At 42.8% G+C, this 19,540-nt stretch overlaps 1 protein-coding gene across 1 annotated transcript in view; it reads left to right on the top strand.

Annotated features, from left to right (window-relative positions):
* Positions 1-8,386: 8,386 nt before the first annotated feature.
* The window catches only part of rbl2 (retinoblastoma-like 2 (p130)), a 160,778-nt gene continuing 149,624 nt past the window's right edge, over positions 8,387-19,540 (top strand). Inside the window, exons 1-3 of the mRNA XM_067997885.1 lie at positions 8,387-9,065; positions 16,313-16,443; positions 17,427-17,630. Of these exons, the coding sequence (XP_067853986.1) occupies positions 8,925-9,065; positions 16,313-16,443; positions 17,427-17,630 (476 nt within the window). The 5' untranslated portion in view covers positions 8,387-8,924. The remainder of the gene's footprint in view (positions 9,066-16,312; positions 16,444-17,426; positions 17,631-19,540) is intronic.

The raw sequence follows: 19,540 nt of genomic DNA, 5'->3' as shown, positions 1-19,540 counted from the left end.
CCACATGGTCTCCAGTGCATTATACTGTAAGAAATGGGTCAATGCCAGTCCTGTGGCATGCAGTTTCACTCACTGCATGCTTAAGAGTAAAGTCATAGTACATTCAGTCTGTTTATGGAGACTGCCTTTTTGTTGTAAACAAAAGTTAGGTGTTGGAAGAAAGACCGAACTATAAATGCCCCTCAGTTTTGTTTTTCAGATCGCTGAAACAAACGATTCAAAATTGGAGAAAGCTGACCGACAAAACAGTACCTCCCAACTTTCGTCTGACCAAAGAACAGGACACCTGCTCCTCCTGTACAAACAACAACAACTTTACAACCTGTATCTTCTACTCAACATAAGATAGTCAACTTTATCTCCTGTTGATCAGTTTTAAGATTGAATTGGAGCTATCAACAGCTTTATCAACCGTTGAACAGGAAGGTAGGAATGTAAAATAGAATAGTCGGCTGCACGAGAATGATGGGTAGGTCTCCCTCTTTCCCCACTCACTCATATTTTGCATGCCAACTTTGAATTTGGCCACCAATGAGGCAACTCAGGAACCCGTCTTGGTACTTTTTCCTATCCAGGATTGTATGGAGGACTGAGACCTTCAAAGAGTCGATAGCTCAGGTACAGAGTAGACACCAGGGGGAAAGAAAAAGCATCCAAAACTAGAGCTCCCTGGATGACTAAAGATACAGAGATTAAATTGAAACAGAAAAAGAAGGCTTATGATAAATGTCAGATTTATAATTCAGAAGAGAACCAGGTTGAATACAAAAAGTACAGAGGAGAACTGAAAAAGGAAATAAGAGGGGCAAAGAGAATGTATGAGAATATATTAGCAGCTAACATAAAAGGGAACCCAAAAGCCTTTTATAAATATACAAATAGTAAAAGGGTAGTCAAAGGAAGGGTGGGGCCAATTAAGGACCAAAAAGATGATCTAGTGAAGGCAAAGGGCATAGCTGAGGTACTAAATGAGTACTTTGCATTTATCTTCACTAAAGAGGATGCTGCCAATGTCACAGTGAAGGAAGAGGTAGTAGGGAAATTGGATAGGATAAAAATAAATAAAGTGGAGCTACTTAAAAGATTGGCAGCACTCAAAGTAGAAAAGTTACCCGTCCGGATGGGATGCATCCTAGGTTGCTGAGGGAAGTAAGGGTGGAAAATGCGGAGGCTCTGGCCACAATCTTCCTTTAGATATGGCAGTGGTGCCAGAGGACTAGAGGATTTCAAATGTTACAGCTCTGTTCAAAAAGGGGAGAAGGATAAACCCAGAAACTACAGGCCAGTCAGCCTAATGTCAGTGGTGGAGACAATAACCCAGGACAAAATTAATTGGCACTTGGAAAAATATGGGTTAATAAATGAAAGCAAGCACTGATTTGTTAAAGGAAAATCGTGTTTGACTAACTTGATTGAGTTCTTTGAAGTAATGGAGAAGGTTGATGTGTATACGGACTTTCAAAAGGCGTTTGATAAAGTACCACATAATAGACGTTTGCAAAATTGGAAGCCCGTGGGATTAAAGGGGCAGTGGCTGCGTGGATACGTAATTGGCTAAGAGACAGAAAGCAGAAAGTAGTGATGAGCAGTTGTTTTTCAGACTGAGGGAAGTGTTCAGTGGCGTCCCCCAGGGGTCGGTGGTGAGACCACTCCTTTTTAATATACATTAATGACCTGGACTTGGGTGTACAGGGCATAACTTCAAAGTTTGCAGGTTACACGAAACTTGGAATTGTAGTAAAACATGAGGATAGTAACAGACACCAGGCGAATATAGACAGGTGAAATGGGCAGACACCTAGCCGATAAAATTTAATGCAGAGAAATGTGAAGTAATTGGCAAAAGAACCAGAGCTGAGATGAGGAAAAAATATTTCTGCAGCGAGTTGTGATCTGGAATGCACTGCCTGAAAGGGTGATGGAAGCAGATTCAATAATAACTTGCAAAAAGGAAATTACAAATACTTGAAGGGAGAAAATTTGCAAGGCTATGGGGAAAGTGCAGGGAAATAATTGGATCGCTCTTTCAAAGAGCCGGCACAAGCACGATGGACTGAATGGCTTCCTTCTGTGCTGTATCATTCTATGATTCTAAGCGCACTACAAAAATTGTGTGTACGGTAAAGAACTGGAAGACTATCTTGTTACAATGCCACATCAAGTGTGTAATTTAATAGTTAAATAACAGAAACTGGGACAGTCAAACTTGTTGCCGAAAAAAAAATTGTCGATGGGTTTCGCCCTGCAGCAGTTCGCAATGATTACAAAGATGAGATAATAGTGAAGATTCTGTAAACAGGCACTCCCAACAGAGGACATCATTCACAGGGAAATTGCAGGCACATATCCCCTGATTTTCTGTCCATTGATTTTAATAGATGAAAATCATGAGCTATATGCGAGTGATTTCCCAAGAGATCTCATTGTAAAAAAAAAATCAAACTCTTGCTCAGACATGTAGGTCAGTGTACACTGTTCCTACTACTGGGACATTGCAGACAATGTCCCATCAGTCTGCAGTTCAGTGCTTGGGAGTTGTGAAGCAGGGAAATAGGAGCAGCTGTCCCCTCTGCTGGCTGACTATGTAATCACAGGCTGTGGAATATAAGTTGTCATGTTCGGGAGAACAAAATGTATACAAAATGGTAAAAGTCAGAGGCTAATAGAGAGTAATTGTGGGAAGGATGTGGAGGGCTTTTGTGTGCTTCAGATAAGTTTATAAAATTTGATTTTATTAAGATAGTCCATTATTGGGTAAAAGAATTCTTGAAATGTTCCAGATGTATTTTAGCGGTTAGCTGTAGACCAGTATAGGAGGGCAAGGGATGTGTGTAAGACAGAGAGAAAGAAATTAATAGCTGGGTGTTTACTGCAAACTTTTTTTTTAAAGAAAGTCTTTCTTCCCATCTCTTGTACACCATGTAATATTCCTTGCCAAGAGGGCAACAGTCGGCACCTGGTCTTCTATCAATGTTATTCTGCAAATGTAAACAATTTTACAACACCAAGTTATAGTCCAACAAATTTATTTTAAATTCCACAAGCTTTTGGAGGCTTCCTCCTTCGTCAGGTGAACGGTGTGGAAATGAAATTTTCGAATCCTTCGCATTTGAAAATCACAGAACAATGCCTGGTGATTACTGCCCGTTCTGTGATTTTCAAATGCGAAGGATTCGAAAATTTCATTTCCACACCGTTCACCTGACGAAGGAGGAAGCCTCCGAAAGCTTGTGGAATTTAAAATAAATTTGTTGGACTATAACTTGGTGTTGTAAAATTGTTTACAATTGTCAACCCCAGTCCATCACCGGCATCTCCACATCATTCTGCAAATGGTCACTGGAAGGTGCTCTTTCTCTGTGGGAAAGTGCTCAACTTCCATTTGTCATATTCTCACAGCAACATAGCTGAGATTGGAAAACCAGCATGTAAAGGACTGTTAGTGACAACCCAGGCTGTACTACCCCATGTCAGATCAAGGAATGTAGTGGGAGGTATACTCAGTATATCCATTCAGGTTAAGGGATGCCTGGTAATAATATTGGGTAGTTTTAATTCCCCCAGGATAGATAAAAGTTGTGTAAGTGGTCCAAGTGGGGAACTCTTTATAGAGTGCATCCACGGCTGCTTCCTACATCAATATGTTTCTCGTCCAATCATTGTTTGATTTCGTGGGGCAAATAACTGATGAGACTAGGAGAACAATTGGGAAATAGTGATCACAACATGATTAGGTTTAATGTGAAAACAAAGGATGATGAAGTGTCAAAAATAAAAAGTGCTGAACTAGAAAAAGGTGAAGTTCAGTGAGATAAAAAGGGACTGTGCCCAAATTAACTGGGCATTAAAGTTAACAAATGGGTCAATGGTGAATCTGCAAATATGAGATACAGAATAAAATAAGACAAAATGAAGATACATCAAAAGACAGTTCTGTGGATAAATAAAGAGATTAAAACTAAATTCCACATACTTCCCTACTTAACAAACAAAGGCTAAGAGCTCATATTACTACAATAAAAAGAAAAATGAACAGCGGTGTTAGTACACACCAAGTCAGTCTGATTAACCCCTTCCTTAAAATGGCAACTCCAACAGTGCAACACTCCCTTGGTATTACACTGAAGTGTCAGCCTACATTATATACTCAAGTGTCTGCTTAAATCCACAACCTTCTGACTCAGGCGAGAGTACTACCTTTGAGCCAAGGCTATCACTAAAGTTAGAGATAACTATAGAAAAGGAATTGGCTCTGAAAAAAAATTAGAACTCAAAACTGGATAATTTATTGGGTTCGAATGGCATGCACACTAGCTAATAAAGGAAATCACAGGAGGTATTAGAAACTTTAACCACAATTCTTCAATTGTCCTTAAATATGACAATTGTGTCAGGGGACTGGGGTTGGGAGAGGGGTAGCTAATGTAATATCTGTGTTCAAGAAGGGAAAGATAAACTGGGTAACCATAGAGCAGTTAATCTGATGTTAGTGTGGGAAAACACTTAAAATCCCAGTTGTCAGTTGCCAGTTCCAGGTGGCATTGTCAGAGTGAGACCAATGCAGTTACATCAAAACTACAGTACAGAAACAGGCCATTCGGACCAACTGGTCCATTCCAGCATTTATGCTCCACATGAGCCTCCTCATCTAACCCTGTCAGGATACCCTGGGCTCGATATTGCTAGGGCTGCGGGTTCGCGGCGGGGGGGGGGGCTAGGCGAAATCAGTCTGCCCCGCGCGTGATCGCAGCCTAATTGGATCCACTTACCTGGTCTTCAGGGTTCCCCACTGCTGAGCTGCGCATTGGGTGGACTGCGCATGTGCAGTAAGGTCTGTCAGCTGGAGGAGCTCTATTTAAAGGGGCAGTCCTCCACTGACTGATGCTGCAACAAATAGGATAAAATACAGCATGGAGCAGCCCAGGGGGAAGGCTGCTCCCAGTTTAATGATGCCTCACTCCAGGTATCATTAGATGGGGTGAGGAGGAGGGGGAGGACAGAGATCTTCTCCCCCCCCCCCCCCCCCCCCGGTGGGCGGGAGGAAGCGGCCTGCCTCTGCCACCAGGAAGGCCTGGCTCGAGGTGGCAGAGGAGGTCACCTGCATACAGTGCAGGAGGCGCTGCAATGACCTAAGTAGGTCAGCCAAAGTGAGTACACTTACTCATCACCCATCACCCCTCACACCCACTCAAACCTCATCCTCATCTTACCTGCACTTACTCACCTCACCAGTACTCATCCCACCACTACCACTCAACCCAATCTTCATACAATCTCATGGCTCTATCTCATACTCACCCTCTCATGCATCTCTTTCACGGTCAGCCGCACTCAACCTGCCACTACCTGTGCTGCAGCCACGGCATGCATCACATATGTGCAGTAGGAAGCGTAAGGCAAACGTGTCGTGAGCATGAAGGGGATGCACAAGGGTGTTTGAGGGTTTGTCATGGTTTTTACTTCTATTGATTTCTGACCAACTCTCATCACATATTATATTGTCACCACTACTGCCACGTCTTTGCGAATCTTGTCTGGTTTGTGCAATAATGCCCTTTCCTGAGGATCACAATGAAGACCCACACCTGATGCCACCCATTGTGTCACTGCAGAGTGGGTGTAGGTGTATTTGCAGGGCTCTTTTGTGCAGACGACTGAGAGACGTCGGCGATGTCCCTGGTGGCACCCTGGAAGGATGTGGAGGAGAAGTTGTTGAGGGCAGTGGTGACTTTGACAGCGACAGGTAAGAAGATGGTGCTCGGGCCAGCCGGGAGCAGCTCTGCATGAAGAAGGCTGCAGATGTCCACGACTACATGTCGAGTGACTCTGAGCAGCAGTGCATACGGATGCTCCGAGAGGTCCAGGAAGCTGAGCCTCGGTCTGTGGACCCTGTGGCGAGGGTAGTGCCCCCTGCGACGCATCTCTCTCTGCGGTTGCCCTCCCTCCTGCTGTGCAGGTGGATGTGTCACAGCACTGTGTTGAGCTCCACGTGTCAGAGGTGGACGGCTTGGCTGGCGAGGCTGGTGATGCTGTTCACCCTCCGAGGAGGTCATGACTGCAGCTACGGCGGCCCCCATCCGGAAGATGTACATCTGAGGGGGTCCGCAAGGTAGGTACATGTCTCTGGACCCCGGGGTAAGTTTGCAAGTTGGTGAATTTTCTTGTCAAGAGGAGGGTGGTGGAGGCCAAACTTTGTCCCAAGTGACAGAGTGGCCTCCTGCAATGAGTGAGGGTCTCCCCCCCCCCCCCCCCCCCGTCAAATGGACCTTTGCAGCTGCCACAGGCTGACAGCTGCAACACGTCCATTTCAACTGGGAGTGTTTCCCCCAGTATGGGAAACAGTCCCAGTTGTTTCTAAAATCCCACCCCTCCTGACATATTCCCTTAATCAGGTCTGTTAATGACCTGAAATAGCTAGATAAATACTGTTAAGTGGCACCCCGCCGGCTTTAATTGCCTGCGGGGGCTGTGCGCGCACGTAGGCACGTCTGTGGGGAACCCAGAAGTGGGCGGGTTGGAGCCGGGCTCCCGCCCCGCCCCGGGATTCCCCGATTTTCGGAGCCCCCTGCCAGGAACGCCCCCGATAGCGGGTGCTAAAATGGAGCCCCCTCTTTCTACTCCTATCTCCCTCATGTGCTTATCTAACTTCCCCCTAAATGTATCTGTTATTTACCTCAACTATTCCTTGTGATATCATGTTCCACATTCTTACCACTCTTTGGGTAAAAAAACGTTCCTCCTGAATTCCCTATTGGATTTATTAGCAACAAATATGGGATTAGAGTAGACAGGGCTGATGGCCGGCGCGGACACGATGGGCCGAAGGGCCTCTATCCGTGCTGTATGACTCTATGACTCTAAATACATATTTATGATCTCTGGTTTTGGACTCCCCCACAGATGGAAACATTTTCTCCACATCTACCCTATCAAACCCTATCATTATCTTAAAGACCTCTCTCCGGTCACCCCTCAGCCTTCTCTTTTCTAAAGAGTCCCAGCCTGGTCAGCCTTTCCTAATAAGGATATCCTCTCATTTTTGGTATAATCTTTGTGAATCTTTTTTGCACCCTCTCCAATGCCTCTACACCCTTTCTATAGTATGCAGACCAGAACTGTGCACAATACTCCAAGTGTGGTCTAACCAAGGTTGGATAAAAGTTTAACATGACTTCTTTGCTTTTCAATTCTATCCCTCTGCAATTGAACCCTTGTGCTTGACTTGCCTTTTTATGGCCTTATTAACCTGCATCACTACTTTGTGATTTGTGTATCTGTACCCCTAGATCCTTTTGCTCCTTAATCCTGTTTAGATTCTTATTACCCAAGCAGTATGTACCCTCCTTATTCTTCCTACCAAAATGCACCACCTCACACTTACCAAGATCAAAATTCATTTATCAGTTACATGCCCATTCTGCAAGTTTATTAATGTCCTCTTGCATTTTGACGCATTCTTCCTTTGTATTAACTACTCCCACCACCACCCCCCCCCCCAAATTTGGTGTTGTCTGCAAATTTTGAAATTGTTTTTCCAATTTCCAAATCCAAATCGTTGATGTAAATTGTGAACAACAGTGGTCCCAGCACCGATCCCTGTGGAACACCACTTCCCACCTTTTGCCAGTCTGAGGAGCTACCCTTAACCCCTATTCTCTGGTTTCTGTTTTGTAGCCAACTTGCAATCTATTCTGCTAACTCTTCCATGACTCCACATGCTCTGATCTTAGCCATGAGTCTATAATGCACTACCTTATCAAAGGCGTTTTGAAAATCCAAATCCATTAGTTACAGGAATGGCTGATGGACACACCAGCCTGTGTCAATTCCTGGACGCATTATCTTACAGTATGCTGTGTGCCCCTGTTATAGGAATATTTGCTATAGCTGCAAGAGTGTGCAGTGCACACTCCTTCTGGGTGGAGGGAGGGGCGGGTCGTCAGCACCTATTAACAGAGACGTCTGTTACACATGCCAGCCTGTCACAGCTCCTTCGGGCTTGTCATCTCAAAGTGGGGTAGAATCCTTATCCAGTTACAAAAGCATCTAATACACACACAGCATGTCACAACTCCTGTAGGGTGTAGCCTCAGTGTTAGGTTCGTGCCCAGTCCAAGCAGTGACTGATGTTCACAGCAGCCTGTGACAGTTTCTGAAAGTTTTTTTTTAATGGTATGGTGTGTGCCCCAATTGTAGGAGTGGTTGTCACATTAACAAGTTTGGCACAGTTCCTGCAGGGTTTTTTTTTGCAGCCTGGCTGGCTCCTTCCTCACAAACCCGTTGCGTAGTTTCACCCTCGAGCTCCAGACAATTGGTGGATTACTTGGAGGAAATGCTGTGATTGACGTGGCTGCTGGCCACTAGCGGGCGAGAAAACAACAAGCCAACGATCCAGAGGACAGCGGGAGACCAATGAGGCGGCGGGGAGAGTTGTTTGTTGCAGCAGCTGTCAATCAGCGGCTTTAAATGGCTACAGTGCGCCCCGCCAGCGCTGTCTGACCGATCCCCCTTACAGTGCGCCCCGCCAGCGCTGTCTGACCGATCCCCCTTACAGTGCGCCCCGCCAGCGCTGTCTGACCGATCCCCCTTACAGTGCGCCCCGCCAGCGCTGTCTGACCGATCCCCCTTACAGTGCGCCCCGCCAGCGCTGTCTGACCGATCCCCCTTACAGTGCGCCCCGCCAGCGCTGTCTGACCGGTCCCCCTTACAGTGCGCCCCGCCAGCGCTGTCTGACCGATCCCCCTTACAGTGCGCCCCGCCAGCGCTGTCTGACCGATCCCCCTTACAGTGCGCCCCGCCAGCGCTGTCTGACCGGTCCCACTGCACCGGGCACCTGGTCTTCTGCAGCGGCACCGCCAACCCCGCAACGCTGCGATTTCAAGATAAATGACAGCGAGATCGGCGCAAGCTCGTCGGATCCCATCATGACCAACGAAGAGGAAGACGGCGCGCTCAGAACCAAGCAAAGGTTTGAAGAACTTTGCCAGAAACTGAACATGGACGAGTGTGCAAAATGTGAGGCTTGGGCAAGTTACGAGAGCATCAGCAGGAACTACACGCTGGAGGTGAGGGTTGCAGTGTTGTTTTCGCAGAGGATCTGGAGTAAAGTCACAGCGGGGCGGGTACCTGACGTGACATCCGCTTAGTAAATAAACACCACTGACAGCTGGGGCAGAGCCAGTTGAATGTGTGACTGTCCATTTGTATTTATTTGGCAACATCAGAATTCAGCATGCATGAAATACAAAAAAACTACTGCAGTGAATCTGTTTTGAAGTTAATGTTTGTCCTGCTTTTCATGAGAGGCTGAGTGAGTTTGCTGCTAAACACAACTGAATGGGAGTAGGCCTACTCATCGGGGTTGCCATTTAAAGTAGCGTCCTGACTCCAATCATAGTAACCTATCGCTGAAATGTAATAGCGCGTTGCCTGCCGCAGGTTGCCAAAGCAATGTTTCAAATCGTCCACGTAAACAAATAACCTTGTGGTCGACAGAATTGTTTACATCCCCCTGAAGAGGAAGCGCCAGAAGAATGTGTAGTTGTTTATGCTGTGGTCTTGTGAGTAATATATACAGATGAGGAAGGGCATCCAACTCCTCTTAGCTAGTGTATCCAGGAAAATAAAACTGGCATTTACCCCCTCACAGCATCCAGTAGTTTCTCAAATGGTTCCAAGGCTTTTGCTTGCACTGCCCTACCTAGAAGTACAATCTGAGTGTTGATCATTTTTAGTCTGAAAAACTGCTTTGTGGTGCCAATCTTAAATTTATGTTTTGCCCATTTGAGACTGTGACTCTTACCCTACAGTCACAGTTTAAATTGAAATAAAGAATTTGTATTTATATAGCACCTTTCACATCATGACATCCCAAAGCACTTTACAACCAACCAATTAGTTACTGTTGAAATGTAATCACTGTTCTTTCGTAGGCAACTAATTTGCACACAGCAAGGTCTCAAGAGCAGCAATGAGATGAACAATCAGTTAATCTGTTTTTGGTAGAGGGATAAATGTTGGCTATGACACCAGGACAGCCCTGCTGTCTTAATAATGCCAAATGGAAGCAAAACTTCCAATGAGAGAGAAGACAGAGCCTCAATTTAATGTGTCATCCAAAAGTCAAACAATGTAACACTCCTTCAGTCCTGTACTGAAATGTCAGTCTAGATTATATGCACAAGTCCTGGAGTGAAGCTTCAATCCACAACCTTCTCTGACTTAGTGCAACCATTGAGCCAAGCTATCACCTTTGACAATACCACCTCTATAAATAGAGGCAAAATACAAAAACAAGGTGGTTTCCCTTTATTATATTGTTTACCATCTTATATGTGAGGTCCCCTCTTGATTACCTACTTTCAAGACTCATGTTTCGCTAATATTTCTTTATAACTCAATCCTCTGATGCGAGAGATCAGGCATGTGGCTCTTCTCTGCAACATGTCCAGAGCTTGAATGTCTCTCTTGAGTTTCGCTGACCAAAACTTATTGATTTGTGGGGCCATTATTAAAATAGATGTTAAACACAGTTATGTAAATGCATAGATTTCAACATCTTTTTTTAAAAGATCAACACGATTCCCACCAATCCCTACCTCCTTTCCTGTCTAAGGTCCTTGATTGCATTGTCCCTGCCCAGCTTCATGCTCACCTCTCCCACAATTCCCTGTTGCAATCCCTTCAATCTGGATTCCGCCCTGCCAACAATGTGGGCCATCCTGGTCAAAGTTATCAGCTACATCCTTTGCAATAACACACTGTCCCACCATGGCCTCCCCGTAATGTTTGACACAGTCAACCATTTTATCTCCTCATACTACCTCTCCTTCATAGCCAATGTTCACAAGACCTCCTCACATGGTTCCATGCCTACCTGTCCACCGCAGCCAGAGCATCTCCAGTATTGGTTTCTCTGCCCACCTCTGGAGTACCCCATGGTTATATTCTTGCCCCCCTCCTATTCCTCATTCACATGGTGCCCCACAGTGACACTATTTATAGGCACCATCTGCACACTGTTTTGTCAGCCTGCTTGTCTGATATCAAGCCATGGATGAGCCATAATTTCCTCCAATATGAATATCAGGAAGATTGAAACCATCTTATTTGGCACACATCAAAAACTGCATTGGCTTCCTTTTCCCGAATGCATTGAAATGAAAACCGTTGCTACATTTACAAATTCCTCCACAGCCTCATTCTTTCCTATCTTGCAAACTCCTCCTTCCTTTCATCCCAGCTGTCGCCCTCCAATTTTTACCTCCATTGCAGCTCCTTCCTTGTGTTCCACCAATAGTAGTAGAGTTGTCAGCCATTTCTCTAGAACTTCCCCTCTGCCACTGCTTTCTCTGCCTTTAAAAGTCTCCTGAACACCCTATCTTTTCAACTGTGCTTTTGGTCATTTTTCCTAACTCTTCTTAGTGTTTGTTTATCCTCTATATGAAGGGCTTCGGGAATTTTTTTTATTTAAAGCTGCAATATAATTGTGAGTTGTAGTTGTAGGGTAGACTAGGATGTGAACAGAGCAAAATTCTTGAGATCTTGGATACTTCACGGTGCTGAGTCTAGCTCGAGCAGCTTGTAATTTACAGAGATATCACAGAATCATACAGCACAGAAGGAGGCCATTCGGCCCATTGTGCCTATGCTAACTCTTTGGAAGATCTATCCAATTAGTCCCACACCCCTGCTCTTTCCCCATAGCCCCACAAATTTTTCCCCCTTCAAGTATTTATCCAATTCCCTTTTGAAAGTTATTATTGAATCTGCTTCCACCTCCCTTCCAGGCAGAACATTCCAGATCATAACTCGTTGCGTAAATTTTTTTTCCATGTCACCTCCGGTTCTTTTGCCAATTGCTTTAAATCTGTGAACTCTGGTTACCGACCCTTCTGCCACTGGAAAGAGTTTCTCCTTATTCACTATCAAAACCCTTCATGATTTTGAACACCTCTATCTTCTCTCAACCTCCACTGCTCTAAGGAGAAAAACCCTGCTTCTCCACATAACCGAAGTACCTCATCTCAGGTACCATTCTAGTAAATCTCTTCTGCACCCTCTTGAAGGTCTTGACATCCTTCCTAAAGTGTGGTACCCAGAATTGGCCACAATACTCCAGCTGGGGCCTTACCAGTGTTTTATGAAGGTTTAGCATAACTTCGTTGCTTTTGTACTCTGCCTCTATTTATAAAGCCAACAAGCCTTCTCAACTTGTCCTGCCATCTTCAAACATTTGTGTACGTACACCCTCAGGTCTCTCTGTTCCTTCACCCCCTTTAAATTGTACCATTTAGCTTACATTGCCTCTCATTTCTCCTACCAAAATGTTTCACTTCACACAGTTCTGTATTAAATTTCATCGGCCATGTGTCTGGTCATTTCACCAATCTGTCTCTGTCCTCCTGAAGTCTATTACTGTCCTCCCCATTGTTTACTACATTTTTGAGTTTCATGTCATCTGCATACTTTGAAATTATGCCCTGTATATCCAAGTCCAGGTCATTAATATATATCAAAAAGAGCAGTGGTCCTAATACCAACCCCCGGGGAACACCACTACCTTCATTAGCCCTCTCAGTTACTATGTGCTTTCATTTATTGATTTGAGCTGAGTGCTATGAAGCTGGTGTATATTTTCACATGATAAGATGGCGTATATGCCTCAGGAAAAGACTACTTAGTACAAGACTTTATTTTTAAAAATATTTTTTTAAACAGAGTTTCACATATAATCCAGCAAGTGTTGAGCAAGTATTGCAGTCAGTCACATGAATAAGTGATTCTCAAAGTGGAAATGCATAGTCATTACATGATGCATCAGCTGAAAGAAATATAAACAGGGACAGACCGGAGAAAACTTTTGAGATTCTTTTGTACAGATGCGACTAATAAACTTATTTTAGTGATGGAGATAAGTGTAGTCAATTTAAAAATGTCCCTGCTGCAGCAATTTTGAAACTCTTTTTCTAAAACTCCTTCCTAATGCCCGTTCCCTATCTTCCTGCTTCCCCACCGTCATTCACTTTGAAGCAATGTAATGGTCTAACCATGGACATCTCCATAGTCACCAGGTAAGGCCAGTTTAAGAGATTTGGGAGTCGCCTGCAAGAACTACTGCAGAATGTTGTAATCAAGCACTCAAGTAGTGGGATGTTATTCTAAGGGGGATCCAGAGCTAACAACCCTCTGGAAAGTTCAGAAATCTTATATGCAAAATGGAGCAAATTTTCCTCTCTTATTTAGAAATTTATTCTTGTACCATAACACGCAAGGTAGCAATTCCCAATTACGTTCAAACAAGTCCACTTGCTGCACTGATCTTACTGAGGTTGTGGAACATGATCCCATTCTTGACTTTTATTGGGTCAGTAGACGTATATATCTGTTGTCAGTCTCTGTAACTGCCCACTATTTCCACTCTCTCCACTTTTTGCAAATTTTAGCAAAAAAAGTAGCCTTTCATCCAAAGACAGGAAGCTTCAACCCCCTCCTCCCATGTCTCACTTGCTCTTTGCCTTCCTGTTTTTCAGTTACATTATTCCTTTCTTTTGTTCCTTCCTCCGTGTTTGCTTCACTGGTTACTCCAATGATTTCTATACTCTCCTCGCTGTGTTCTTTTTCCTCCAGTGATCTCTAGCTTTGCTATTTTCTCTAGAACTCTCCCAGTGCTATTCCTGATCAGTACGCACACTGTACTAGATCTGCAAGCTCCTACACTCTGCAGGCCCCTGGAGAACTGGCCAATGCGCTATATAATATGCTGCTCCACTCCGTGGGTCCCTAAACAGCTGATCAGCGATCTGTTGAAGATGTTTCCATGCTCCTCAGTTCCCTGAATAACTGATTAGTGCACTGTACAGGATGCTCCTCCACTCCCCAGACCTCTGAAGAGCTGACCTTTGTGCTCAAAATATGCTCTATAACCCTTGAACAGCTGCTAGTGCACATTTAGCAACCACGCAAAACTGAAAAGATAAATTAGAACTGCAGGATTTGCAGGTCCCTTAAGCTAGCTGTGTCACTACAGAGACGACACAAGAGGATTCTGAGCACAAGACAGAGGATTGTAAATAGAGAAAGGAATAGAAGGATATGCTGGTGGGTTAGATGAAGTCAGAAGGATGGGGAGGCTCACGTGGAGCATAAACACCGGCAGGGACCTGTTGGGCCGAATGGCCTGTTTCTGTGCTGTACGTTCTATGTAATTCTAAGTAAATATACAGAGCACATGAGGAGTGTGTGTGTGTTTGTGTGTGAGGGAAAGAGAATACGAGATGAATTTTTGTGAGAATGTGTGGGATGGAGAGAGAGAGAATTTGTCACTATATGAGAGAGGATTTTGAACTTGCAAAAAGATCGAGGAATGGAGATTGCACAAAAGAAGGATTGCAAATGTTGAAGAATATGCAGGAGGATTATTAATGTGTGTATAAGAATATATGTGACGGAAGGATTGAGAATGTGATAGAGAAGCAAGAGGATTGTCAACGGTTGGGTGACTATGAGAGAAGGACTTGACAAGAGTATGATTTAGTCTTTTCAATGGTGCCCTTTATGAATTTTGGCCCTTCATCTTGGGTCCTCAAATTTTCAGTGTATCAGCGTTGTTTGTGAGCTCAGCGTTGGTTATATGTTAGTGATTTGTATCTACAGTCACTTCCTATTCCATGTTATTGTTAATTTGGCTTTCGCAAAGAAAAATAACCAACCTTGGTCAGCAAGAAAACTGCGTTTTATGAAAAGCTTAATCCTCAATGTATTTTTGTTTTGTTAACTTTGTCAGCAGAAACAATTCAATTCTCCAGTGTGCAAGTGTAGATTGGAACCAACAACAAGGAGCACTGCATAATTAATTAGAGAATGGATAGGTTGCTGCAATGCTCAGTAAAAACCCAGATCTATTCATTTATCGTTATCCCAGTATCATTCATCATCTGTTTAGTTTCAGCTAGAGTTTACATGTTTTTTTTAATAAAAAAGGTAGACTATTTTTGCTTTTGATTGAAGAGAACAGGTACCTACTTTTAACGATGGTGAATACACCACCGTGACTTATTTCAGAGGGGTTTTTAAATTGTCATTTATTAGAATAGTTGGAAGGGAGAGAGATGGAACCTTGTCCTGACTATTATTTACTTCATCCCTCCTACTTAATGTACCTTACATTTCATTCAATTTTACAAAGCAGGAGTGAGTCCAAGTACACATCATAAGCACGAGCACCTGATTCCGCATTCCTGACAGAAAAATGGAACTTATTGAAATGCAAACCTCCATTATGGTGTGATTTTTAAAACATAATTGGAGTCTGTCCATTTAGCAACTGGCACTGAAATGGGGGCAGGTTGTAGGGTAACTAGATCCAGAATATCCAATAGAAAAATAAACTATTTCCTCCACCACCCCTCCTCCCAAAAAAGCTGTTATCGCTAATGACAACCATATCATTCTGTCAGTTTAATTTATAAACTAGTCACACAAGTAATTTGGTCAGCCAAGCATCTCTCATGTTTCCTTCAAAACCATCCCCTCAATAGAGATGAAGATGTCCTAGCAGCAAATAATTGGTGCCACACCATGTCAGTGTGATGCTCGACTGCAAGAACTTATTTTTTGCTCTTCACTTGATTTCTCCCTCATTTCTCTGCTCTTTGTCAGTCACAATATTATTTCTGTCCCATTTCTCTGCCTTGTACCCAGCTGGTTATCACCTTTTCTCTTCATGTTCTTGGATGTAGGAAGGATCACTTTCCAAATAACAGCAAACATTCACCTGAATTATAACTCCCAGCAGCCCCTTCAGATATATAGACCCATCAATGGAAAACATATAGCTGGACTTATTTTTTAAAAAAAGTTCCTCAATTTGCTACAATCTGCAATTCCAATTTTTTTTAAAAATTGGCTTACATAAATGGGAAAGCATACATTTGCAATGTAGATAATAAAACTTCGGTCAGGAAGCTAAGGATAAATAATCTGGATTCCTTCATATGTTCAGGTCGCTTTGACTTAATCAAACCTCAGCACATCTGAACCACCAGAGTTTCTAAAAAATATATTTTTTTCTGCTCTTAATTTACTTTGAGGTGATGTTTTTCTTTTTGCAAATTTGTGCGTTCTAGCAAAAAAAAACCCCAAAAAACCAAACTCTACAATGCAGCAAACCATTGAACTAACTGAACAAACCCGAGACAGTCACATCCACACTGTCTGTTGGCAAATGACACTATAAAGTCATTTAACTGAAGAAGTTCTAACTATCAGTAATAGTTGTATTTATCATTTAGAGGTGATTATTTTATTTCAGGGAGAAGATCTTCACTGGTTGGCCTGTGCCTTATACGTAGCATGCAGAAAAACCATTTCATCAGTGGGACGAGGAACTGTAGAAGGGAATTGCGTCTCCTTAACAAAGATCCTACGCTCTTCTGAACTCAGGTAGGTATTTTATATAGTAAAATTGTTTAAAACAATGTTAGGTTAACATTATTACTGATTAATATGTTGCAAATGCAATTCATCTACCTTCATTCTTACAGAGGGTAGTTTTATACTTTGACAGTAGACTCCCTTAACAGCTCAGTCCCTGCCTCTCGAGGTTACCTGGAGTGACAGACACAGTGGGATCACAGTCATTACTGAAGGGTAATGGCATCAGGGAGTAGGTAGGTCAGAACGCACAGCTGCATTCTGTTAAAGAGCAAATTGGTACTCCCAATGGGAAAAAAGATCTAGAGAAATTATGGTGATACAACTATAGTATTTCCTGTAATTAGTTGAGGATTATTGCTCCGTTGACCTTTTAAATACTTAATTTCCATTGTAACATTGAATATCAACGATACCATTCTGTAAATGTCTAATACTGAACATTAAAGTCGTGGGCTGGTACAAAAGTGGCCTAGAGACAATTCTCGCTGTGTGGTATGTCGAGATCAGCCAAATTTTGGGAACTAAAACCTTTCACGCATGAGTAATCCTGGCACCAAGGTGTGCAGCAGCCAAAGTAAGTCAAGGAAAAGTACTACAGAGGGATAGGTAAGGACAGAGGAGCATGTTTTGACCTACCTATCGGTTATGAAAACTGGCTGGAGGTCTCGGGAGTGAGGCCCACACAAATAACAAAAAGAAATCCTGTTGCAGAAAGTCATCATGAAAAATTGAGAGAAGAATACGATAGGGAGCCTGTTTATACTATTTAAATGAAGCTGATCCTAGAAAATTTGTCAAGGTCAGTGCTGGGTCAGGCATATGGGTGGAAGCCTCACCTGTCCTACTCCCTTTAGAGAGAGAAATCCTGCCCTGAAACTTTCTCACTATGAACAGAGTTTTAACACAAACAAATCTGAATGTCAATGCATTCCATTCGGGAAAATAATTACTAAGTGGACTTCTCTTTTCTTTTCCTGTGTGTGGGTCAGTTTGATTGAGTTCTTCAATAAGATGCAAAAATGGGCAGATATGGCAAATCTGCCCCAAGAATTCAGGGAACGTACAGAAAAGCTGGAGAGGAACTTCACCGTTTCCGCTGTCATCTTCAAGAAGTGCGAGCCTATTTTTCGTGATCTTTTTAAGGATCCACAAGAAGAACAACCACCTCGACAGCACCGGGGGCGGAAACAGAGGTGAGATCTGAAGTGGCAAAGGAAATGTTGTAGAGCCTATCCAGAATAGGTAGCGATTTGTGGAATAATTTAAATGTGTAGTCCTAATTGGCAATGATACAAATTTGCACAAAGCTGCCTTTGCTTCAATTAAGTTAGCAGCGCAAAAGATTTCCTCTAGGTAAATAGTACATTTTACAAATGGTCAGTGAGGTACATTCTATTTATTGTTGTAGTATTTAATATCTGCCCGTGTGTTCAATTTGGCAGCCGCTCACGATTGAATTTGTAATTATCTATTAGTAACTTCCTTTTTAGGAGAAGCTGAAGGCTATTTGAATAATTAGTATATTTGGAATTCTTACCATCTAAAAAAACATAACTGCAGTGTAGGTTTGAGTTCAGTTTGTTTTTTTAAATCTTAAGCATGGCATATTGAGATAAATATACTAGATTATTAAGGGGTGGGCATACCTAATTTTGTCGGAGCAATGTCATGAAGCTCTGGAGCAAAACAAAATCTTTCTCTCGGTCTCTATCAGTGGTTCTCTACGTCTGTAGGTCATGGTTCTGTCTGACCTTGTATGTATCTATTAGCTTTCTGGCTATCCCTGTATACATGTCTGTCCATCCCCATCTGTCCCTGTGCATTTCTGTGGTTCTCCCTCTTTGTCCCCAAAAGATATCTGGGTTTTACAAAACAAATATTCTTCTTGGCTTATTACCATGGATGGTTTACAATCTGCTAGGTCTTGTTTACATTAGGAACTAAATGGTTCAGAACTAGGAATGATTCATAGCAAACCTGCTCTGATCATTAGGATTCAAATTTTAATCTATTAGATATGCATAGGAACTACAGTACAATCAATGCAGACTTTGAATTGAAAATGATCAGGTAAAGATCTACATGGTATTATAGAAACATAGAAAATAGGAGCAAGAGTAGGCCATTCTTGGGCCTGCTCCGCCATTCAAAATGATCATGGCTGATCGTCTAACTTCATACCCTTTTCCCGATTTTTCCCCATATCCCTTGATCCCTTTAGCATTAAGAAATATATCTATCTCCTTCTTGAATACATCTAATGACTTGGCCTCCACTGCCTTCTGTGGTAGAGAATTCCACAGGTTCATCACCCTCTGAGTGAAGAAATTTCTCCTCATCTGGGTTCTAAATGGCATACCCCGTATCCTGAGACTGTGACCCCTGGTTCTGGACTCCCCAGCCATCGGGAACATCCTCCCTGCATCTAGTCTGTCTAGTCCTGTTAAAATTTTATATGTTTCGATGAGATCACCTTTCATTCTTCTAAACTCTAGTGAATATAGGCCTAGTCGACCCAATCTCTCCTCATACGTCAGTCCTGCCATCCCAGGAATCAATCTGGTAAACCTTCGTTGCTATTGTATAGTCTATTGTATAGTCTATCCTCTTTAATTCAAATGATCATTTTCTGCCCCAATCCAAACTGGTTCCTGTGCTGCTTTGTTTAAATTGCTCAAAACATTTTGAATTATCCAGTAGTTTGAATTGAGCAAAAAATGACTTTGAATTAGCAGTAAACTATATACACAAAACAGATGAAATAGAACAGAAAATGCTGGAAATTTACTGTCAGCATCTATAAAGAGAAAAGACAGGTTGCATCTTTTTTGGGTGACAATTTATTCTAATTACAAAGTGTTGAATAGTTTTCACTTTTGTTTCCAGCGGAGATAGTATAACAGTTATGATACCAACACTTGGTGTCAGCATCACCCACCGATGTGTTGCAGCATGAGCCAGGTTCACAATAATTGACTATTGCTTTATTTCTCTGAAATTTGACAGAATTGAATTTTTTTAAAAAGGTGGTTGGGCTAAGTGGTCTTTTATTATTGAATATTTTGCATTTTACTGTTCCTAATGGGCCCTAGATTCAGGAAAA

The sequence above is a fragment of the Heptranchias perlo genome, chromosome 16 (assembly GCF_035084215.1).
Source record: "Heptranchias perlo isolate sHepPer1 chromosome 16, sHepPer1.hap1, whole genome shotgun sequence".
Classification (NCBI taxonomy): Eukaryota; Metazoa; Chordata; class Chondrichthyes; order Hexanchiformes; family Hexanchidae; genus Heptranchias; species Heptranchias perlo.
This window is presented reverse-complemented; position numbering and strand designations above follow the sequence as displayed.